General features: G+C 38.0%; 1 protein-coding gene across 3 annotated transcripts in view; it reads left to right on the top strand.

The window, feature by feature from the left end:
• Positions 1–25556, top strand: part of RASEF (RAS and EF-hand domain containing) — a 38807-nt gene that overhangs the window by 3506 nt on the left and 9745 nt on the right. For all 3 annotated transcript variants that reach the window (XM_054055063.1, XM_054055062.1, XM_054055061.1), the window contains exons 2-13: positions 8790–8936; positions 9765–9855; positions 12540–12635; positions 13611–13688; positions 14176–14291; positions 16868–16936; positions 18258–18342; positions 19687–19778; positions 22669–22903; positions 23883–24020; positions 24108–24255; positions 25113–25194. In XM_054055063.1, the coding sequence (XP_053911038.1) occupies positions 8790–8936; positions 9765–9855; positions 12540–12635; positions 13611–13688; positions 14176–14291; positions 16868–16936; positions 18258–18342; positions 19687–19778; positions 22669–22903; positions 23883–24020; positions 24108–24255; positions 25113–25194 (1377 nt within the window). The remainder of the gene's footprint in view (positions 1–8789; positions 8937–9764; positions 9856–12539; positions 12636–13610; positions 13689–14175; positions 14292–16867; positions 16937–18257; positions 18343–19686; positions 19779–22668; positions 22904–23882; positions 24021–24107; positions 24256–25112; positions 25195–25556) is intronic.

Raw genomic sequence — 25556 nt, 5'->3', positions numbered from 1 at the left:
TAAGTCAAAGTATTGCTTGCCTTAGTCTTTACAGATATTCAGAACAATTGTGCAAAAAGGCAAAGGAACTTCACAGTAAAAAGATTTTGAATTATCATGAGATAAATTGAATCCTTTTAGACTCGCCAAGCAATTTTTATGTGATATTTGGCAAATTGCATTATCTGATTTGATCCATTTGAACATGGATGGGTGGATGAATCTGGTGAAGAAAGTTTATATACCTATTTTGAGTTAAATTCTTTAGGGAATCTTCGTACTTCACTGCTTTGCTATTTATTCTTGTGGTCTATTTTACTTGTGTGCATTGCATTTCAGGCCAAGCTGACTGTTCATCAGACTCCAGTTTCACTGCTTCCAGACTGTGAAATTTTATGCATTATATATGATTTGTATTACAATTATGTAATTTTATGTACCATTCCGAAGTCCTAATATGATTATGATAATAGTTTCCCTCCAATCATGTCATCTGGAGCTGTGTAGAAAATGTGGATCCAGGGGACATCATAAAATGAGAAACAGTGCCATTTTTAACATGAGCTGCTTAAACTGTGAAGACAGGCAGTGCTCATGAGCTATACCGCTGTGCTGCATCAAAGGATAGAGTCTCTGCTGCATAAAAAAAAATGTCCAGGTCCTGTTGTGGTCTTGCCATCATGAGCCAGGATTTATTTTTGCCACAGTCAGTGCAGAGCACAGAGTCAACTCTTGTCAGCAATTTGTGTTTACTTCCAAGAGATGATGAACCGTGATACTGGTACTAGAGAGATTTCCATGGAGGCTGAAGTGTGTTTCCTGGAGAAGGGATAAAGGCAAATCCCGAGGAAAAACAAATGCTTGGTCTCCTTTTGTCGCAGTGCTGGAAGGGCGATCACTGCTGCAAGAATCATGTTTTGCCTTTTAATACATCTCATGACAGGGGTTTGACAAATACACTCTGATGGAAGTGTGATGGATGGCTTTTTGTGAGCTAGAATACTTTCTAAGTTGCTTTAGGTTTTGATACTCTTCTGTTTTCAGCTTTTATCAGAACAGCGTCTTTGCCAAAAACCTAACCACTGTAGCATTCATTTGCCTGGTGTTTTCATGTCACACCATAATTTGTCATAACTATATCCTTTGGACCATTCTCCTTTTCTGCAGGTTTCATCTTTCCCTCTCTCTTCCACAGTCTTTTACACTCACACGTGACTGGCTCCAAATCGCACCTCTGTCTTTAGGCAGGGAACAGTATTTATTCCTTGGAAACCCTAAAAATCCCTTCCCTAAGAATCAGCCCTTGAACAGACTCTCTCATCTGTTGATTGAAGATTTGTTCATCCGGTTTTAGTGCAGCCTGTTTCTGAAGAGGCAGATACAGAAAAGGAGGAGATATTATTAAAAATTCCCATAGTGCTTCAAGTTGAGAAATACCTTGATTCTTACACTGTGTTAATGTTTCATGTAATCTGTTTTTCCTCAAGGCAAGGAGAACGTGTTAGGCACTCAGCTGTTATAAAAGTAGATCCTTTCCAGTTTGAAAGGGATTTAGTCCAGCTGCTCTGGTGGCTGATATGATGGCGTATCCAATGTGTCTGCTTTTCAGAAAAAGGTATCTATCTCTTGGTGGCACACATAGGCTACTAGTCTCCAGTGTAAGAATAATCATCAGATATGTAATACTTGATCATTCTCTTGCTCTGACTACCCAGAACAGTACTTCCTGGCTCAGACTACCTTATACTTCATCTCTTCATGACCAAAACAGAACAGAATTGATACACATGATGAGAGTACTTTTACAAGGTCACCTATACTGGGAAGAAACCATTAGAACAGTATTCTGGAACTTAGGATTGGAAGCATGTTATCCGCCTGAAAATAGGTTTAAGTGTAGTGATGATTGTGTTTGCTTTTACTTGAACCTACAAAAATAGAAACTACATTTTTCTAGTGCTTCATAGATGTCTGGGTCAAACAAAGAGAAAGTGTTTGGAGACTTCAAGTCTGCAGGTAAGAACATGGATAAGAAAGGTGAAGTGAAGACAGTGGTCAGAAATTGGCAAAGGATTGTTTTGAAAAAGATAGACACAGAAGGACCTACAAAATAAGTCCTGCTGAGGAACCCTCTGGTCTAGTTTTCTTACGTCTCAATTCAACTCTTGCCTAGCTGAGCCTGACAGCCTATGTGCAGCTCCTACCTTTACGAGCTTTTACCTTGTTTTGCTGCTTTGTGTTCCTCGGAGTGCTCTGCACTGGGGGACTCTGACATTGTGCTCGTTACCTTGTCAACCTCCACCTTTTTAAAGCGGACTCAGGTAAACATATGCGAAATATCAATGGAAGATACACCAAATCCTTACCGCGTGAATGAGGGAAGCTGGTATTATAACATCACTGGCAAATCTTTGATTTTCTCCAGTTTTCCACTAGCTTACTGCACTTTGTACATCATTAGCGGAAAACTACACTGAAAGTACCTCCCTTAAGGTCACACTAAGGACCCATTTAACATAGCATCCTCTCTCTGGCAGCTACATATGTTACACATGTAAGAGACTGAGAAATTGTAGTTATTCTTCTTTGATAAATTCAATCAGTTCCATCTTATCTGCATTAAGAGTGTGGATCATTAGGCAAACAGTTACAGCAAACCAAATAGTACTATGAATCGATAGTTGCAAGACTCAGCTTGGTGAAATCCATTTGTGAAGACTTCCTTGATAAATAATTTTGAATAACTAAGAAATTTGCAGAAAGGAATAATGTATTTGAGGAGGACTGGAGACAAACAAACAAATGGGGCAATATTCGTTGTAACTAATCTGTCCTGCTGCAGTACCGTAATATTAACCAAAGTACGTGAAAATAGAGGAGTGATTGAAAATATGGAAAGAGACAGTTCAGAACAGTTCCTCTCATAATTATCAAATAATTACTGCATGTTGATACACAGCATATACAGCTTCATCCTTCTAAAATCTCTAAATGTATCTATAAATTACTATCGCAGGGTGGTTGCTGATAATTCATTGTGGATATTTGGAGTCTGAAATCACTAGCAGTCTTCCCAGTGCATGAAAGTATATTACTTCTTGATGAAGGCATAAGTGATTAAGCAGACCCATCAATTTTGTTACATGACTTTAATTTCTCCTCAGTTTTTTTGTTGCTATAGTAGTTGTTGAGTCATGTTTTTAATTAAGACTCCCTCTAAAGTTGCCTTAGGAGCACTTGGGTAGGTATTACTGAGAATTTCAGTGGCCGGTTTTAATCTAGAAAAGCCTTTCAGGCCCTTTACAGGATCCTGCACAGTTGTGGTTGCATGGGTACTGTTATGTTTCTTAAGGCAGAGTATCATAGTAGAGTAAGGGTTGGAAGGGACCTTAAAGATTTCTAGTTCCAACCACCCTGCCATGGGCAGGGACGTCCCACTAAATCAGGCTACCCTGCTGACCACATTTCTTTTGATGCAGCCCAGGATATGGTTGGCCTTCCGGGCTGCGAGCTAATGTTGCTGGCTCATGCCGAGCTTCTCATTGACCAGCATCCCCAAGTCCTTCTCTGCAGGGCTGCTCTCAATCACATCATCCCCCATCGTGTACTGAAAACAGGGATTGCCCCAACCCAGGTGCAGGACCCTACACTTGGCCTTGCTGCACTCATGAGGTTCTCAGAGGCACACTTCTGCAGTCTGTCCAGGTCCCTCTGGATGACATCCTGTCCTTCTGGTGCAGCACCACTCAGCTTGGTGTCATCCACAAACTTGTTGAGGGTGCACTCATCTCACTGTCAATGTAATTGATGAAGATAGTAAACTGCATCGGTCCCAGTACGGACCCCTGAGGGACACCACTTGTCGAGTATCTCCATCTGGACTTTGAGCCATTGACCACTACTCTTTGAATAGGACTATCCAACCAGTTTCTTATCCACCTTACCTTCCACACGTCAAATCCGTATCTCTCCAATTTAGAGAGAAGGATGTTGGGGAGAACTGTGTCAAAGGCTTTACAGAAGTCTAGATAGATCACATCTGTCAGTTTACCCATGTCCACTGCTGCAGTTACCCCAACATAGAAAGCCACCAAGTTGGTCAGACAGGACTTGCCTCTGGTGAAGCCATGCTGGCTGCCATTCATCACCTCCTTGTCCTCCATGTGCTTTAGCATAGCTTCTAGGAGGATCTGTTCCGTGATCTTCCCAGGCACACAGATGAGGCTGACAGGTCGGTAGTTCTCAGGGTCATCTTTTCTACCGTTTTTAAAACCGGGCAAAACATTACCCTTCTTCCAGTCACCAGTGACTTCTCCTGATTACCAGGACTTTTCAAATGTCATGGAGAGTGGCTTGGCTACCACATCTGCCAATTCCCTCAGGCCTCTGGGGTGCATCTCATCAGGTCCCATGGACTTATATATGTTCAGGTTCCTCAGGTGTTCACGAACCTGATCCTTCTCTACTGTGGGACTGGGTCTACCCCCCTGGTCGCCATCTTGCTGTCCCATGACCCAGAAGGGGCGATGAGAGCAGTTATTGGTGAAGGCTGAGGCAAAAAAGTTGTTGAGTACCTCAGCCTTTTTCTCATCTGTTGATATGTGATCCCTATTTCCAGTCATCAGTGGGGGTACATTCTCTTTGATCTTCCTCTTCTGATCGATGTACCTGTAAAAGCCCTTCTTGTTGGTCTTTACTTCCCTTACCAAGGGAAGCTCTAGCTGTGCCTCGGCCTTCCTGACTTCATCCCTACACAACCGGGCAGCGTCTCTATACATGTCCCAGGTTACCAGTCCCTGCTTGCAATGCCTGTGCAGTTCCTTCTCGAGTCAGCCATGCCAGTCTCTTCCCTTTCCTGACTAATTTTCTACATATGGGGACTGAGTGTTTTTGCACGCTGTGGAAAGCTTCCTTAAATATTTTCCAGCTCTGTTCCAGTCCCTTGTCTCGGAGGACCGTGTCCCAGGGGGTTCTACCAAGTAATTCCTTGAAGAGCTGGAAGTCTGCTTTCCTGAAATTTAGTGTCCTGAGTATACTCCTCACCTGTCCCATATCCCTCTGGACCTTGAACTCCACAAGTGCATGATCGCTGAAGCCCAGGCTGCCACTGATCCTAATGTCACTGATGAGTTCGCTTGTATTGGTGACCATAAAGTCCAGTATTACTTCTCCTCGGGTGGGGGTCTCTATCAGCTGGACTAAGAAATTATCTTCAATGCACTTCAGGAATCTCCTGGATTGCCTACTGCTTGCCTACTTCAAAAAACTGTGTCACTGAGATAGTTTGAATCCATCTGAATGGTAGCTTGTCACTGAGCTAAGAAGTAATAATAAGTAATAAATATGAAGTGAGTTTTCTATCACAGAGGGAGAGAGTAAACTCTCACTGTAACTACTTTGTGCTTCTGCCTACTGCATCTTAAAGCAAACGGCTGTATGATAGAGGCTTGGCAGGATGGAGGTGCTGATTTCTGTCTTCAGTTCTGGTATGTGTATTGACATACACTTTGAAAAGAGGCAGTAGGAGGGAGTGGCCGTGCTGTTCTGGTAAAAGGAATGAAAGTTGCAGAGGTACGTTACAGTATTCCTCTACAAACACCTTCTGCTCCTGGCACAAAATACTGTAAGCAAAGATCAGACTAGTTGTTTCTCTTCTCCCTCAGCATAAGACACTATATCTTCAATTTTGCTACTCCATTAATAATCTACATGGTAGGCAACATCTGCTATTCATATTATGCATGTGCTATATCTTAACATAAGATTTGTAGTACAGTTTGAGGTACAGTTTAGTTTTAGGGATGTGGCTTAATTTTATTTAGACAGCAGCCGATTGATTACTCCTGCACAAAATGGAGTGAGAAAGATAACCTTATAGAAAGGAATAGGATAGGAATTCCTTTTAGAAAGATAACCCTATAATCTTGTGAAAAATGTATATAGTCCTTAAAGATCTACTGCTAATTCAGTGATCTATGATTTAAAAGAGTAGCAGGAAAGCTCACGTAACGAATATTCTATGTTGGCATCAAGTAACAAGTAATTTTCCTACTGTTTGTTGGCTTTCTAAGAAACATGGTTAATAGTAGGCTTCTTATTAGTGAAATTGAAAGGGAATTTAAAGGCAAAAAGAAACTTTAAGGACACAGATTTCATGTTTGTGCTTTGTATTTCTGTATGTTGACTTAGATTGTGCTGAATTTATCTGATTTGGAAGATTGATAACATTTATCCATCTCACTGTGGCTAATGCCATTTCTGTTTGACATGCAACTCATTTAAAGGACTGTCTATACTCATAGTGTTTGAAGGAGTGATATTCTTCAGCAAGTAATTCTGGATAAGCACAATATCCACTTCTATCTAAAATTTGAGGCTTCTGGAATAGTCTGTTGGGCATTTTGGTGAGCGATATGCAGGATAAATTACCAGCTCTCAGTTCAACTATCAAAAATAAATGGAATTTTCAAATGGAGAGACTACAGAGATGCTGCATTTTGTAGTGTTTGAAGTACATCTAGGCTTTAGCTTCAGGCCCACCCAACATGAATTGAAGTGTGGTAGGAATTATGTAAATGGTAAGAACTTAGGACATTGAACTTACTGTTTGTCCAGCTGGATGTACTCGGAAATATGTGTCTAATGCAACAGATTTGCTGTACTCTTGAAATGTAATTGAGATCTCATGAACCCAAAACTTAGGCTTAATTTTGTGATATACGTTATCATCAGAACAATTCCAAAACTCTCTTGTGCAGTAAACTTGTTAGTGCAGAAATCTCATACTTGTCTTTAAGTTGTAGTATAATAGTATAGAGTGAAAAGTGGGCAGATTTTTAAGTCTACAATTTTATTTTTACTTTTTGGCTTTTCCTACTTTTGGTATTTCTGATGGTGCTGCTAATGTCAATGTTGTTTTAATGCAATGTTGTTGCTGAGGAAAATGTCCTCAGTTCTTAAATTGTGAATTGTTAATTGAGTGAACATACATTTGAGGAGTTCTTTAGTGATATATTATTTATAAATAGTTTGTAGCATGTGATGATCAGATAAATCTGTTCATTATTGTGACTGTTTGTGAACCTTGACATTATTGTCTTTAACATATATTTTGAAATAGAAACTGTGTGCATACATTGGAAGATATTCAGAGCACTACATTAAATTCAACTTAACTTCTGAAATATTTAATACAGCTGAAGCCTTTGCAAAGGAAGCCTTTTGCAAGGCACAGAATCACAGAATCACAAGGTTGGAAAGGACCCATTGGATCATCGAGTCCAACCATTCCTAACACTCCCTAAACCATGTCCCTAAGCACTTCATCCACCCGTTCCTTAAACACCTCCAGGGAAGGTGACTCGACAACCTCCCTGGGCACCCTGTTCCAGTGCCTAATGACTTACTGTGAAGAATTTTTTTCTGATATCCAACCTGAACCTCCCCTGACGGAGCTTCAGGCCATTCCCTCTTGTCCTGTCCCCTGTCACTTGGGAGAAGAGGCCAGCTCCCTCCTCTCCACAACCTCCTTTCAGGTAGTTGTAGAGAGTAATAAGGTCTCCCCTCAGCCTCCTCTTCTCCAGGCTAAAAAACCCCAGCTCTCTCAGCCGCTCCTTATAAGACTTGTTCTCCAGCCCCCTCACCATTTTTGTTGCTCTTCTCTGGACACGCTCCAGAGCCTCAACATCCTTCTTGTGGTGAGGGGTCCAGAACTGAACACAGTATTCAAGGTGCGGTCTCACCAGTGCTGAGTACAGAGGGAGAATAACCTCCCTGGACCTGCTGGTGACCCCATTTCTGATACAAGCCAAGATGCCGTTGGCCTTCTTGGCCACCTGCGCACACTGCTGGCTCATCTTCAGTCGGCTGTCAACCAGCACCCCCAGGTCCTTCTCTTCTGTGCAGCTCTCCAGCCATTCTTCCCCCAGTCTGTAGCGCTGCATAGGGTTGTTGTGCCCCAAGTGCAGGACCCGGCATTTGGCCTTGTTAAACCTCATCCCATTGGTCTCGGCCCAGCAGAAACATATGTGTCCATAGAAATGCCTCTGGCGTCAGTAAATCTGTATTTTTGGCTGCTGCTGTTATGTTTCTGTGTATTGAAATGAATGTTAGCATTTCAGCTGGAATCAGATTTTATGATCTCCTGAAATACTTCTGTTGTTTAAAATGGGAATTTGAGCTATAGAAACAATTATGGTACTGTTGTAACAAAATAAATTATACCTTTGGTGAAGAAATCATATAGAAGAAGCAGAACGTGGCAATGCTGATAATCCAAGATGTGGAATTACTTCAAGTGGAAAAAATGCAGAGAATATATGCTGATTGTTGATATCATGTGCATGGTGAAGGTATTACTTTCACAGAAGATAGGAAAATATAATCTTTGCTTCAAAGATCTATTTTAACTTAGGTGTTTGGCATTCATAGCCATTTTCATTTTTATGCAGCCTTCTAAAGCCATAAACTTATTCACAGATTATGATTAATCTTAGAGCCATGAAAAACTTGATGCTTGTTATGGCTTACCTCCTTGGTATGCTTTTTAATACACCATGAATAGAAGTACAGAAGATTTATTTAAGCTTAAAAAGTTTTTTCTACAGTAGCTAGACTAAAGAGGCAGGAAATGTAAACATAATTTAGAAGAATTCAGACATACTATGCTAAATGTTTGAAGTCTGTATATAACTTGCATAATTTTAAAAATATGTGAAAAATGGAATTTCTTAATTTGTAATACATTTTTTAAACCTGTTATATAGCATTGTCCCAAGTAAGTGTATGAAAATGGAATTTGTCTTTTTCAGACAAGAGCAGGTTAGTGTTCTGTATCAGAACATATACATAGTTGAACCAAGATTAATCCAGCCATACGAACATGTCATTAAGAACTTCATCCGAGAGATCAAACTTCAAAGCACAGAAATGGAAACTTTGGCCATCGCAGTAAAAAGGTATATTGAGTTGTGTTTCTAGTTCAGTTGTGCAGTTACTTTTTTTGTCCATAACACCTTGTTTGATTAATGTACTGGAAGTTAATGCCAGAATATGTCTTGCAGAGTGTTTCCATAAACCGAGTTCAATGGTTAGTTTATGTGCACACATGTGCATGAGCACATATAGCAGCTTGCAAATGATACTGTTTATATTTTGGGTAAGTCCTGAACCAAATTTTTGCAGTCTCAATTCTTATGTTTAATGTTTTAAAATGTTTTGAGTTGTCTTCCTTGGCTATAACTTAGAGTTTTTGGCATACATGTCTATTATAATTTCATTTTAGAAGCCATATTTTTGTTTCTTCAGCTTCAAGGCATGCATTCACCTATTGTAACTACTATTTACTATCACATTATTAATACCATAATGAAACAGACTAGTTCAGGACAGAGGTCTTGTATGTGTGGGTGGTGCACGTTGCTGTAAGTTATTCTTCTGAAGTCTTTTGAAGGCTGTTCTGATGAAGGCCCTTCATTAGAAGGCCCTGTAAGTTAATTTTACATTTTTTAATTTTTAAAGAGTTTTACCTCTGTAAGTTAATTTTCAAAATGCAGATGTGACATATTTCATAATAATCATCCACTGTCGGCTGTAATTTAAAATCCATTTTGCCTGTATTTTCAAATTTGTCTATCATCAAATTAACTTCTGACTTTGGCTGGCAACCATACCAGTTTCAAGGTCCTGGGCAGTGCTGAACTGTTTCCGTGTCTGTCTGGCTAATTTGTTTCAGCTGAGGTAGCCAGAGGGTAATTCCTGAGCACATATTTACTTTCAAATTTTAGAGCTCAGGATAGAGCGGCAGTTCAGCTCAGTGAGCTGGAGGAAGAGATGGAGCAACGGATACAGGCTGCAGAACACAAAGTTAAAATGGAAGTGAGTATTTTATGTTTACAGAATTTCATGATTCAAACTCGGTGCTCCTAAGCAGGATTGATTGCCATGTGTGGTTTTGATCCTGATGCACTGCCTCAAAGTCATCCAAGGCAGGGACTGGATTAGAAGAAGGTATCCATGAGATTGAAAATGTGTTCTCTTAATGCTTTCCCAAAGAGGAATGGCTGCTCAGGTGTGGTAAACCAAGAGAAAAAAGGACTTTCTGTTTTGTGAGAATATGCTGACCTAGAGGAATTTATTTCTGAGACCAGTTTTGGAAACAAATTGGAGAAAATGGCCATTCATCATAAAAGAATAGACCCTAGTTCTCCTAATAGATGAATGTATGTGGAAATGAATGCTTAGATCATTTGTTCTGAATTTATATATCTTCCTGGAGCGGTGATCTTTCTTTCCTCCTTTCTTATTCTGCAACTATGTTTTCGAGAGTTAGAGACATTAGAGAGTGTTACTGTGATACAGTATATGAGGGCCTGGATCTCCCAAAGTTGATGGGAAATTCTCGTTCAATTTGCTCAAATTTCATCTGTTTTTTCAAACAGCTTGCAATCTTTATGGCAAATTAGAAGAATCATCTTCACCTTATTGAAAGATATATTAGAGTGACATATGGCTGTGTAGAAGAAAGTAGTATAGTAAAAAATATAATGTCTGCATCATGTAGAACTGTTACTAAATTCACTCAAGAGAAAACTAACTTTGTAATGTGCCTAAGAACAACAGTTTGTGAAAGTGTTCTAAAGTGGACATTGGAAATCAATTAAAACATATACCATAGGCATAATTATTGCTTTGTAGGACATATAATATACTGTCTGTATCTTTGCTATGAGTTCTTTCACCAAAGCATTTGCAGAATCAGAAACAACAGAATGCAATATGCTGACTTGCTAATTTTAAATAATTGATGGTAGTTGATCCATGAAGGTAAATGGCACGCTGATAGTTTTGCTTCAAAGAGCATCTTTTTTAATACATGGTGAAACAGTTCTACCAAACCATCAAAGTCAATTGTTTTGCTAGAAAAATAAAATAGTTACTTAAAAATGTTAAAGATGTCACCCCAGCAAAAAAAGCATATAATAATACTTCAACTAATGATACTGCAACTCTCAGTACAGATAAACTTCCCTTTTCCAGAGAGACTAAGCATTGACGATTAGAAAACAAATGCATTTACTCTGGAAAATTCTGTTCTGGAAGAAGTGGTAAATCACTGAAAAAAGCCCTAAAGACTCCTTTTCACTACTATAAAGAAATAACTGGGGAGTTCGTACTCACTCATTCTGATAACATCCACAATTATGCTCTAGCATTATGTAAAACCACATCTGCAATGTATTACCCACATCTTGTCTCTGTTCCTCATTCTAAGAAGTCCTCAGATTGTCACTGAGTTGCCTTGAGTGGGGATTTCACTGTTCACACCTAGCTGTAGATATGTAAAAAGGGCTGTAACTGGTTTCTCATAAAGCTGTTATCATTTTTGCTCCTAAATGTTCCCTTTAGCTCATAGCTCCACATACTCCACCTACAGAGTAAATGTAAGGTGTTTGCTTTGTGGGATTGTACCAAGCCATTAATCTTAATGGCTGTACTCAACGCTATTGTTTGTCAGAGTGATCTCACTCATGCCACCGTAACATTTGCCTCTGCATGATAGTATCTGCAGGTTTAGCCTATTCTACAATTTGTTTCTTCAAGGGAAGCAAATAGTTACCAAACAATAATTAGGAGCATATAGGTGCCAACAGTAAGAGAATCTATTTTAAGGTGATTACTTTGATTATCATTTTACTACACGAATGTCCGCATCACCTACAGGAAAGAACTGAATTCTGAACAAAGTCCCAGTCAGTCTTTTCCGTGCAAAACCTCAACCTGTCTCATTGTCACCACTTCACTGGGGTTTCTTCCATTCTGAAACTGTGCACAAGTCCCTGGGAAGTCACTGAAGTGGGTTAAAAATAGCACGTGGAACAAACCAGTCTTCTCATTGTGCTTGGTGTAACTTCCTTTCAAAATATCTCTGGTTTGACTAAAACAAAACTCAGAATGGTGTACTTGGTTTCATATTCAGACCAAGTACCATGTGAAACTAAAAATGCTGTCATCAGCATACCTTTTACTGAACATGGGCCTGTGATATTCCAACAGTTGCAAGTAAAAGAATTCAGAAAAACAGAAATGGTGGCAAGTAATCAACACGTAAACAAGTAATGTTGTTACTTGTGCATGTTTTATACTGAGCCATAGAAGGCTGGTTTGAAAAAGAGCATATTATGCCCTGATCTGTCTGTGGGGTGTGCATGTATATATCTCTATATACAATAGATGTGAATTTATGTACATTTCTCTTTCAGTTGGTTTTATTTAAGTCATTCAAGCAGGTTAAGGGCAGGAAACTATGACTAATAACAAACACCGAATTGAACCTCTTCTTTGCTTTCACCTTACCATTTTATTTCTGTGAATATTTTATAAATGGACTGCAATTATAGAGTTAGTATCTGTGGATCCTAAAGAAGGGGCTGGTTGATGGAAAGGAAAAATTTCAAACATTAGGCTAAGGGGAAAGCGTGTCATTTCCTAAACTGATGAATGCATTTTTAGGAAACACTTGAAACCTGTCTCAACTTTTAATGAGGTAAAAATTATTGCAGGAGAAACAAAAAGCTGAAGAAGCACTAAATGAGCTGAAGCGCCAGTATGATACTGAAGTTGGGGATCTTCAGGTGACAATAAAAAAACTGAAAAAAGTGAGTTCAGTCATGTTAAGGACAGTTTTTAAAATGTTTTGAGAGATGCTGACTTTATGATGTGCCTTACCACGATGGACAATCATAACTGGATTTTTAATTAAATGTGTATTGGTAAATGGCAACTGCAAATATTTTTTGTGGTTGTGTTGTCATTCTGTGCTGTTGTATTTATTCTGCATAGTTTACTGAAATACTTGGGAAAGAAACCAACTGCTAGCCAAATTCTTTTGCCGAATTTGATGCATCAAGGTATTTGTAATTCACAGATTTAGATGAAATTGGTAACACAAATAAAGTAATTTACTATATTACAGTAATATAGTGCCTTTTAGCAGCTAGTGTATTTCTCTCAAATGTTAATGGTAGAGCTGAGTTTAAGGTGTAATTTTAAACTGAAATTACTAGTGGAACTTGTTATTACTAGTCTGAGCCTATCTCCAACTTGATCCTTCTATTTGATACTTAGTTGTAAGATAAACTGAAATCTAAGATGTGCACATTTGTTTGGGTTATTTTATTTGCATTTAGATTTGTCATTAGTTTTTGCTATAAATTTTACCAGAATTAAAGTGACCCATGAGAATGTATTTTTGTTTCTTCATATTGAATTGCTTTTAAAAAAGCATTGGTAGAAATGGAAATTTGTCACAAGAAATATGAGAGATTATAGTACAAATACTTCACGCATGAGGTAGTATATCATTTTTTTTAAGATTAGTGGGGATACACCTTATTGTATCTTCTGAATAGCTGGCTTCTGTGTCAGTGGTTATGCATATTGAGACCTATTGAGAGCAAAATGCTCATTAAACATTTCTGAAGTACTGTTTTAAAAAGTCTTTAAAAGTACTTTAATAGCTATAGTGCATTTTAGGGGCTATTTAATATAATTTCTGTTAGTTTTTATGTTCTTTGTATCAGAACAATCAATAATCAACCATCAATTATTTGAGTGTTTTCTTATCTTTCTAGCTAGAGGAGCAATACAAAAACGTAAATCACAGGGAAGATGTGGTTGAATTGAAAAGAAGAATACATGATATGTTGCTGGTAAGAGATGATTATTATTAACATACTGATTTAGCCTCAGCTTATAGCAATACAGATGGTTTGGAGTTTTTTTTGCATTTAATACTGTTAAACTAAGAAATGATCTTTTAAAGTTCTTTATAGGTGTATGAGGAACTTGGAAAAAAACTTGGAGAAAAAAAAGTATTCAGTATGAATGCATATGAATATATGGGTGCATACACATCCTAGGTGTATGCACCCATGCATTTAGAAATGGATTGATATTGTGTAGTCCCCTTTTTGTGTAACTGAAATGGAAACACAAATTCAGTGGTTCTTACATGCTAATTCACTGATTCTCTGTTGATTTAAAAGTCTTCCATTGTCTTTTCCCCCTCTATGCTCAGATACTCTGGTGTTTCATTTTTTATTAAATTTTTATAGTTCTTATTTGGCTGTGACAATATGTCAACATTTATGTGATTGACTATCATAGCTAACATCTGATATCTTCCTTTTTTTTAAGGAAAATCAGAAACTTAAGAAAGACCTTTTAGAAGCCCAGACAAATATAGCTTTTCTACAGAGTGAATTAGATACCTTGAAAAGCGAGTATGTAGATCAAACTTTGAACACTGAGAGGTAAGGTACTTCTACATGATACTGTCTTCACCAGGAGAAAAATCTGTTGTCTGGTGTTGTTCTGATGTATGCAATTGCTGTTATTTTCTAAATTTGCCATAAATGGCAGGTACAGATTTTATGGAATCAAGGATTCATAGAATACTAAGTTGAAAAGGACCTCAACGATTGTCTGGTCCAACCTCTTTTGGCAGAAGCATGGTCTAGACAAGATGGCCCAGCACCCTTTGAGCTGAATCTTAAAAATGTCCAAAGCTGGGGGATCCACCACTCCCCTTCGAATGGCTGATTGTTCTCATTGTGAAATTTTTTTCCTCTTGTGTCCAGTTGGAATATCCCCAGGAGTACTTTTACCCATTACCACTGTCTTTTCCATGTAACCCCTTGTTAAAAAGGGAGTTTCCATCTTCTTTGTTGCCACTCTTCATATACTGGAACATGGTGATAAAGTCTTCCCTAAGGATTCTTTTCTCAAGGCTGAACAAACCCAGCTCTCTCAGCCTTTCCTCATATTGCAGACTTCCTTGTCCTTTGATCATCTTTGTGGCCCTTCTCTGGACACTCTGCAGCCTGTCCTCATCTTTTTTTTGTATAGCAGGGACCAAAACTGAACACAGTATTCCAGGTGTGGCGTAAGAAGTGCAGACTAGAGTGGGATAATGACTTCTTTATCTCTGCAAGTGATGTCCTTGTTGATGCAACACAGCCACCCATTGACTTTCTTTGCTGGAGCAGCACAGTGCTCATATTGAGCTTGTCTACAAGGACTCCCAGGTCTCTTTCCAGAGAGCTGCTCCCCAGATGAGTGGGTCCCAGTCTGTGCTGCGTTCATGGACTATGTTTTCCCAGGTGCAATACCCTGCATTTGTCCTTGCTAAACTTTATAAGGTTTTTCTAAGCCCACTCTTGCAGCCTACTCAGGTCTTCCTGCATGGTGGCTCTCCCTTCCAAAGTGGCTACTTCCCCACTCAGTTTGGTATCATCATCAGGCTTTATCAGCATACACTTGATTCCATCATTCAGATAACTTACAAGCTACTGAACATCACAGGGCCCAGTATCCCTGGTAGCCCCCGCTTATGACTGATTGTCTGAAAAAGAGCTGTTTACCACCACGATTTGGGTGCCACTTGTCTGCCGGTTCCCACTCACTGCACAGGCTACTTGTCACAATGTATCAGTTTCTCTAGGAGCAGGCCCTGGGAAACTGTACCAAAAGCCTTGGAGAAATCCAGGTAGACAATGTTCGCTGCTTGTCCCACATCAATGAAGCAAGTCACTTTGTTATAGAAGGTAGTCAGGTTTGTCAAGCACCATTTGCCCATACTGAATTGGCTTTTCCCAGTCATATGCACCATTTGACTTGTGAAGGCCCTCAGGAGGGTTAATTCCGTAACTTTCTCAAGGACAGAAGTAAGACTGATGGGCTATCATTTTCTGGATCTTCCTTCAAGGCCTTCTTGTAGATGAGGGTGACGTTAACCTTCTTGCAGTCTTCTGGGATTTCACTTAAACCCCCTGACTTCTCAAAGATTATGGAGAGCGGCCTTGCAACAACGTCTGCCAGCAATCTTAACACCCTTGGGTATTGTCAGGGCCCATTGATTTGTAGGGGCCAAGCTCCTGTAATAGTTCACATTCCTTCACTGCTGTTGGGTCTGTGTTTGCATCAGCCTGGGTTTTAGTTCCCGTGGCCTGGGGTCCAACAAGTGCGGGTAAAGACAGCTCAAGGAAGTGGTGACACCATCTGTCTTTTCATCATTGTTGGTGACTAACCCATGTCTCCCACATAAGAGTGGGCCAATATTCCAATATTTTCCTTTTGGTTCTGCTTATTGTTTATGTACCTGAAGAACTCTTTCTTGTAGTTTTTGACATCTCTGGCTGGTTTCAATTCGAGGCAACCTTTTGCTTTTATAACTGCACCTCTGCATGCCCTGGCAATGGCTACAGTGCCCTTGTATTTCTGAATGGGTATTTGTCTGCTTTGACACTGTGCAATATGCCATGATTAGTGTTCACCTCTCTTGTTATGTTTTTGAAAGAGCAAGTTCTGGATACTTGGATGCACACTGTCCTAATCTTGGAAGGAAGCTTACTGATTTTACTGGGACTTTGTTTGGAAGAAGTTATAGCATCAAGGGATTTTTTTCCTCCATGACTTTAATTTAGATGAATATCTATATAAGCATTAGGGAGATTAGTTTTGGAAGCCTTCCACATCAGACTCAAACATTATTTTTTTTCAAGTGAATGAAAACTGCTTCTAGATATTCATTTAAAGGAGCGTAAATTACAGATTTATTACGTGGTTATCTTCAGATAAGACAAATGATATTTCGAGGGGAAAGGAGGCAGTCCATATGGCTATTTTGTTGATTTTCTATTCACAGTCTTTTGAGATATAATGGCAGAAGTCATTGAAGTTACCAAGTAATCAAGTAATTTTACTTTGCATAAAACTGCTTTTAACATATTTCAGGAGAAATGTAAACATATTTTGAAATGGTATATTTTCCCATATATATATATATATATATATATATATATCACCTCTTATAAATGTTTTTTTGCAGAGACCTAGAAATGATCCGAGAGTATACTGAAGACAGAGGTAATCTGGAAAGACAAATTGAAATACTTCAGTAAGTTCTTAGTTCAAGTTTTTATGAAGGAACTTTGTCCCAGCATATTCAGTGGTAAATGCTTTTGTGTGCAAAAGACTAGGGTGAGATTTGGGAAAAGAAATGTAAAAATACTGAAATGGCTGCTGTTCTCATAGAAGTTACTGTGTTAATCTTTATCATTTCCTTGTATGTTTGTGTTGCTGTTTACTCAAGTCAGAGACTCAGGTGACAATAGTTGTTGCTTTGGCATCTATGTTTTGTGTTTTTTACTAATGTTTTTGATCTCCTCCTTTTCCCAAAGGGAAGTAAAGAAGATACAGCAGATGCTACTTCTTCAAAACTTCAGTTTCAGAAGTCTGGATACATTTGGAAGGGCATTAGTTGTCCTCCTAATTCTTATTTCTAGCTTTCTTGTGCATCAGGTGGTTGTGTATATAGACACACAAGTTTTTGGCAGCCTATCTGTGATCTGTTTATGCCCTCTAAAACTTTTATCCTTAATTCTTGTTATGTGGAGACTTGGAGAGTCATCCTATACCATTTATTTTTAGGCAGAGCTCTCCATTGACTTATGTAGCTTTAAAGTATTAAATATTTATTCAGCAGACATGACAACTTCTTGAATTTGGTATTTGGTAATGTGTGACTACTGAGCTACCAACTCTTTCTTGTTTTTTCTCTGTTTTTCTTAGCTGCACTGACTTTCATTTCTTTATGATAAGATGAACAAGTTTTGAGTCTTTCTGTGCTATTATAAAAATTATTACTTGGGTTTGCTTCTTTAGTAACTTGTCTTATTGTTATGTGGAAAGTACTAACTGTGTCGAGTAATATATAAAGGGTGCACAGAATTTTGCTTTCAAGGAGGATCACAATAAATGTGGTTTTTTATATCTTTGATTCATTTCTTTGTCATAATCATATTCTTTCTTTCAAGTAGCTGAATCACATCTGTCCCTAAAGTCATCTCAGCAATATATAAAAGGTAGTCACTTTGTGTTTCAGAAGTGGCTGTGCTGGTTTACTGCCTCATACCTAATTTTTTGTGTTCATTCATACAGTGTGTTTTTTTCCCCTCAGCTGATCACAGACCTTGCCACAGTAGTAAAAAGGGGTTTCCTAGGCTGCTACTGGAGGTTAAACTTCACAGTGATTTTTCACAGTCATTTGTTTGAGTACTGACAACATATTTCTAGTTCCACATCATTCTTTAGTGTTTGTCCGAAGAAAAAGAAAATGATATTTTAATATGTATTTTTTCATTTTTTCTTTGTGATAAATTACATAATTTTTAGTGTTTTCTACTCTACTGTACATAGTTAAACTGTTTCCTTGTTAGATCAGCTAATAAAAAGCTGCATGACAGCAATGATGGCTTAAGGAGTGCACTTGAAAACAACTTCAGCAAGTACAACAGATCACTGGTACGTACGTATTTATAGTTTTGTTTTGTTGTACTAGAAGCTTTAAGAATAAACACACTCAGTGTGAATTTGTTTATACTTCAGTAGGCACTCAGAAAATGGAGTTTTATTCAGTGGGGTTACTTTGGTAATACACTCATGTAGTTGAATTTTCTTGGATTTTACTTGTGTTTTGTGAAATCCTGGAGTTTTACACAACTACTTTCTGGGGTGCTCTGGGAAGTAGAAATTTTTTTTAATATGCTATGGCCTGATGAGATGAATAAATCAGCAGTTTTTCTTGCACTGAAGGGAATATATTTGTACTGTCTGTGTGCAAGTGCCCTACCACTGCAAACATAATTTTACAGAAAATTACTTGTTTTTAGTACCAAGGTCCTGACCTAATTTGAAATTTTGTTCAGGCAAGTCACTGTGAAAATGAATACCAGGAGCTTTTAATAACAGGGAAATAAAACGCTGGGCTATCACGACTACCAGGATCTATTGTAACGGTTGCAACTCGGTGTTCACCAAACCAGAGAAACGAAGGCTTGAAAGTTACAAAAGAATCTACCCTACCCTGCCATTTTGCAATACTGGGAAATCTGTTAATCTCCAATACTAATTATTGGGCAAGGCCTTATATCACCAGGAAAGCAGCCGACTGTTTTAGAAGGATGCAGCCACAATAATGGGCCCACAGAGGCAATACTGGCAGGAGGAAAATGGGCATCATTACCTGTTTCCAGCATACTGTACCAATGAATGTGAGTGTCTTCTGCGGATACTGGCTCCCAGAGATTCACAGCAGATTCAACAAAAAAGACCATTTCCTTCTGCCATGCCCTGAAACATAGGCATGGAAGGCATATTATGGAGAAAACAGAGGAGAATGTTCCCTGTGAATAAATGTAGATAGCAACAGCAGCACATATGAAATACTCTGTCACAAGTTTGTGAACTTCTCTCTTCTATCTCACTCAAGAACCAGGAGTTATCTCTACTGAAACTAGCTCAGCCAGTGACTTCTTCTTTTCACTTTAGTAGTCAAATATTCTCAAAATTTAGCATTTCGAAGTCCTCAGGTGTAGTGAATGAAATCATCCTCTCAGAATGTTCACAGTCTTTTGTGGATGAGTATGGCTAGCAAGTTCAGTATTAAAGTAACAGTGGAGGCTAAATTCCCAAAGATAGTGGACCTTTTGACATCTAGTCCTATGTACAGCATGAGGTTTAATTAAAAATAAGTAGTTGAAAATGGACAGTTGTAATTTTGATGCTGCACACTTTTTTTCATGACAAATCTAGATGCTTACTCTGTGTTCATCAAACTTATTACTATTTGTTATGTATCTGTTGAAGCGGTTAGCAAACACCTCACCAGGAAGTACACTTTCTAGAAGCAGTCCTAAATGTAATGGTGGACAGTCTCCTCTAAACCCACGTTATGACAGGTAAGCTAGATTTCCTTTTATTAAGTTTAGGAAGGCTAGAGCATCACACTTGTCTTAGAAGAGTAAATATTGTCAAATAAGAGAGTAGTTCTGTTTGATTCAAAAGGAATGTGACTGTAGCACACGATCCTTGTTATACTAAAGTGACTTAATGAAACTCGGGAAAACTCTTCTGAGTGCACATCATGAACTTATGGAGGGTTCAGAGAGTCTTTTGTTTGGTCTCAGACTGTTTTGATTCTGATTTGATTATCAGTTTCCCCTCTTTGTCTCCAAGAAGCTATAAAAATCTACTGAGGACTTCTGTTAGCTTACTTAGTACTTGGGAAATAAAACATTTTGGGTAATATCTTTAGCCTTTATGTCTGGTTTTCCCATGTAATAATTACCACAACGGTATGCAGGCCTGATTCTTAGAAAAATAAACATTCTCATCTCACATTGATATGCAAGAATAGTGAATGAAGTTGGATACTAACACGGTAAGAGTCACAAAGAACAGTAAGTTGCCTAAATGCAAATATCAAATGGTCAAAGCGGCTTTGACTTTGTACTTAGTGGATGCAGGTCGTTGATCAGAGCTTCCTCAGATCATTGCATAGTTGCTGAATTCTATTGAAACTCAAGTGCTGCAGATCATGCTGTTTTCATACTTTTTTTTTCTAAAGAGCTGGAACTGTCAGCACAAAAATGTGGCTTTATTGAGTTGATAGATTGTTTTGTCTTACTTTTCTTTCACTGTTACTTCAAACTCTAGAAAGATATCTCTTAGACTTCTTTAGTAGTCTGCAGTTTACATTTTACCAGAGAGATGAATATCTTTGGTAGGGATTAAGTTGGCTTCTGCTTCACAGTAATAACATCCCCATTCATTCAATACTATTACTCTTATTCTGCTGTCTCCATGTGAGATGTATTTGCTGGCAAGTAATATTTTGCTTGTCATGAATGCATTCCTTCTGCTGAATGAAGATAAAACCATTTCTCCTCTGTTGGACCTTCTGCAAATTTTGAGAGGCATCTGTTACAGAGTTGCATATTACATTGAGTAATTTACTAAAACCTCTCCAGAGGCTTAGTAATGTCCTTACCTGTGAGTATTTATTAGTACCTGCCACTTGGTGCAATCCTTGCATTCCCACAAAAGTGAGAAATGCAATCTACTGTATAGGAAAGTTTATGTGGTAGGAGTAAAACATGCTCTTAACAGGCATGGCTTAGAAGTATCAAAAGAAGATATATGAATGTCTCAAAACCTGTTCATTCTAAGTACTTTGTCTCCTAACATTAGATCAATTTTAAGATATGCTAATTTGTATTCTAACAAGCAATTGACTTCAGTAGGTATACTTTTTTTAGCTGTATCTTGGTCTAACTTGCACATTGGTCATTGCACATACGAAATTCCAAGCATTGAATTAATGTTTCAGTGAGGTTGAAAATCCACTAGTAAAGAAAGGCCTTTATTTCAGGAAATGCTTGACAAGCTTAACTTTGTTATAGCATGCCCCTTTCCTCTGTGTTTTAGTGATTCGGGGTAGGCTGGTAGGTGCATGATCACAAGTAATATGGGTGCTGTGTTATTCCACAGCAAAAATCAGGCTCATTCATGTGATTATTTATTAGCCCAGAAGGGTGTAAATTAGATGGTTCTGGATGTTGTTACATGGGACCAGTGGTACCTCTGTTACCAATGTTTGTCCAGTTGCAGGGAGGAATTATATTTGACTCAGTAACAGCTTCAAAATTTGGTGATTCTCCCCAACGTACTCTTCTGTGGTGTGCCATTGCACTGGGAGTTCCTAGCTCCTCTGGCAGCAAACTGTCTTTACAAGGATTAACCCTGACCTTGTCTATTCTAGCAGTTTAATGCTTCACATCCATTCCCAATAGGACACAGCAAAACTGGTTCTTTTTTTTCCGCAATGACTTGGAGAACTTTTCTACCTCACTTTAGTTTGTGCCTGTCCCTGTCTTGTTGCAGGAGAAAGATAATTGTAGCCATAGTCAAGCACTGGAACAGGCTGCCCAGGGAGGTAGTTGAGTCACTGTCCCTTGGAGGCATTTAAAAGACTGGTAGATGAAATGCTTAGCAATATGGGTTAGTAGAGGGCAGGTATGATTAGGCTTGATGAACTCAAAGGTCTTTTCCAAGCTAATCATTCTATGATTCTATTCTAAACTTTTTTTAAAAAAGATTGATTCCTTTAAGACTTGGTCTATTAACCTCTTCTTCATTTACTTACATAGAAACCTTTTTTATTCTGTAAGCCATCCTATCATGACTGCATCCATTTAAGTATTTTTATATATTACAGCATCCAGAATGAGAAAAAACCCCACACCTTAAGTTTTGCATAGCCTGACAACCTATAAGAAAACATGTTTCATTGACTTCTTCCACCATCACTGATCTCCTAAACTATTATCTCCTTTTCTGTTTATATAGCTGTGACTTATTGGCCTGTGTGCGTCTCTGAACAAATGCATTCATTTGAATTGCATACAGTATTTGAAGGTCATTTTATGTGTCTTAAAATAGGCCCAAATTAGCTAAATCATCAGCTATCATTTTCTGTCTTTGCTATCTTCATAGTACATAATTTTCTGCATACTTTTTAGACAATTATTTTTTCTATGAATAAATAGGTATTGTTACTGAGACTGGGGAAGTCATCAGCAATAATAGATTATGTAATTTATTCTGAGCATCCTAAGAGATATGATTGAAAAAGAAATTATTTAGAAAGGCAAATTAGGTACTGACATATGTCTTAAGATGCATAGTTAGTATCTTTTAATATTGACTGTTCCAGAATGGCTTGGATTTTACTGGGAAAAACAATTGTAGAATAATTTTCTCCCCTCCCCCCCAATATTTTCTGATTAGATCATCTCATTCTTCTTGTGTGGATGAAGATTATGATTCTCTAGCCCTTTGTGATCCTATGCAAAGGATAAACTGTGAAGTTGACAGCTTACCTGAGAGCTGTTTTGACAGTGGTTTATCTACCCTGAGAGATTCAAATGAGTATGATTCAGAAGTGGAATTCAGGCATCAAAGGATTTTTCAAAGGTCACAGTGCATGCAAGAAAGCTTTGGTGGTGATGCTTCTGATACAGATGTAAGTGCCAGACCTACTACTTCTCTGAGGAAGACCTTTGGCTAGACACAAAATTAGTTTCCTTTTTCTTAATGAAATAGATCTTTACCCATAGGCCGGTAATAACTAAGTATTCAGGTTGCATGCATTTAAATTAAATTATTGACAATGTTTTGGAGAATGCATTAATAGATATTTTTCTTTAAAACAAAATGTTTGTTTTGATGTTTCAGTAGATTTTTGAGGTAATAATTTTTGAAGTACATGGGATTTTTGAAGGTTGTTAAACAGTATGCAGACAGGAGTCCATTTTCTAATGATTAAAAAGCAGCTACTGTAGAAATAAAATAGGTTTCTGTTCACTTTCTTTTACTGTGGTGTGGCAGTGAATTACATATATGAGAAAAAGAATACTGTTACTGTGTTTATTGACTAACACAGTAAGCCTCAGAGAATTTAGAAATGTAGGAAGATGTTATTGTGTTCATTTTACTGTTAGTAAAATGGAGAGCTTTACTGATGGCTGCATAGCAAGACTAGTATCAAGCACAGCAGCACATGGGTTTTCCAGATCAGAGCCTTTACTGTGGCTTTCATAGAAATATGTAGTCTCAGCGACTGAAAATGCTGTGAATAGTGCTGATTACAGCTGTGTTGTATTTAGTATGTCTTGAATAGTAATATCATAAGGAGTAACGTCTTGTTGGGAAATACTTCATTTTTGCAAAGTAAGCTTTGAAAGTAAGTATTTGCTTACTGTACTTATTTCTTAAGCTAAAATTTTCCATGTGGAAATTTATTTGTTCTATCTGGAAACTGTACTGAAAGCATTTATGCAAAATAGGAGACACATTTAAGGACTGAATGTAGGTTACAGGAAACAGCAAGTATGAATAAGAACAAAATAACCACAGTATTTCAACTAGGATGGCACAGCTCTATTTGGTCCTCTATCTCCGTGTAACTGAAACTATTAAAACACACTATCTTGTACTTTCAGGTTCCAGAGATCAGGGATGAAGAAGCATACAGTCCTGATAACAGCAGTACAGTATTAGACTGGAAGCCCTCACGACCAGTATGTCGAAGCAGCTCAATTGCTTCAACAAGGAAATACATATCTGCTCTCACCTCTAAGGTAACCAGCTCTGTAGAAAAAAAGAAGTGCTTGATACAGAGAATATTTTTTACATGAGTTGAAGTAGAGGGATTTTTTTTTTTTCAGCCAGATGTTAGTGAATGCACTGCAAAATACCCCAGTTCAGAGAAGGCTTACAAGATTGTTCTTGCTGGAGATGCCGCAGTGGGAAAATCCAGTTTCCTTACCAGACTTTGCAAGAATGAGTTTCGAGGCAATACCAGTGCAACCCTTGGTATACTTACTGTTCTTAAAATACTAAAGTGAATTTCATTGCTGTTCTGCAGAAGTGGGTGAAAAAATTACAGTCTTTGACTGCCGCGATTTCCTGAGTATACACAAGCAGTTTCTTAGGCTGTGAAATCTAATTGAGTATGAAAGCTTAGAATTATCTAACTGCTATTTAGACTGTACTGTAATTACTACTGTAATTGTATTTATCATTGTCCTCTTGTCTACTTAGCTCTTTCCTCCTTCCTTAGTACTTCATACTTTCCTCTGGAATCTTTCATGCTATGTTTTGTCTCTGTTTCTTCAAAGTGCTATTGAAACTTTGGTTTAAATGCAGCTGGAGGGATTTCTGACCAGCTTGTTGTGTATAGTATTACCGCTGTCAGCTAACAGACTTGTATTACTGATTCCAAAGACTGATTTTTTGTCTTCCAATCAAATCATAGTTATATATTTATTTCATTTGCTCTATGTCAGGATTTTTGTTCTAATTAATCTTTTTCTGCCTTGGAATTTGCAATAAAGTCTGTTCTATAAAACATTTTCCCTTCCATAAAAATTTTTAGCAAAATAATGCAGGGAGGGATCTCCTTGTCTGCTGGTCATAATGCCATATTTGAATCAGTGCCTCTGGGAATGTGTGTGGGTACAATAATTCTTCAAATGTTTTTCTGAAAACAAATCAAATATGTTCCAGGGTTTATTGCATTTCAGGGATTTGTGAATGAATGAAATCTCATAATCTATTAAAAGAGATGAATTTTGTAATAACTTGTATATGGCACATAATATTTCATTCTCTGTGGGTTTTTTTAAGATTATTGGTGTTTTCAATTAGACTATACGCATTACTGTTTTCAGGTGTGGATTTTCAAATGAAAAGACTAATTGTTGATGGAGAACCTACAGTGCTACAACTATGGGACACAGCTGGGCAGGAAAGGTTAGTGGTTCTCTGCACTTAGGCAGTTTCAGTTGTTTTGTTTCTAAAAGGCATTTGCCTTTTTTCATGTACGTGAAAATTCCACTTAATATTATATGACCTATAGTAACTTAACTCAATTTAGCCTTTATAGTCAGGTCTGATTTTGCTCTGCTGACACTCTGAGAAAGGTGGAAAGTTTATTTGATAGCTTTGATCACACCTGAGGTCATGTTTTCTCTCTGCAGAGAGAAATAGTTGAAATTCACCACAGCATTAATTAATGAAATCCATATGTCCCTCTCTTGCAATACAAAAAGGCACAGTAGATGTACATTGTTTCTTCCATTTTTAGACTTCGGCTTTCTTTGTCCTTATAAACC

This window comes from Cuculus canorus, chromosome Z (assembly GCF_017976375.1).
Source record: "Cuculus canorus isolate bCucCan1 chromosome Z, bCucCan1.pri, whole genome shotgun sequence".
NCBI classification, from domain to species: Eukaryota; Metazoa; Chordata; class Aves; order Cuculiformes; family Cuculidae; genus Cuculus; species Cuculus canorus.
Note: the sequence above shows the minus strand (reverse complement) of the source record. Positions and strands in the feature narration are given on the sequence as shown.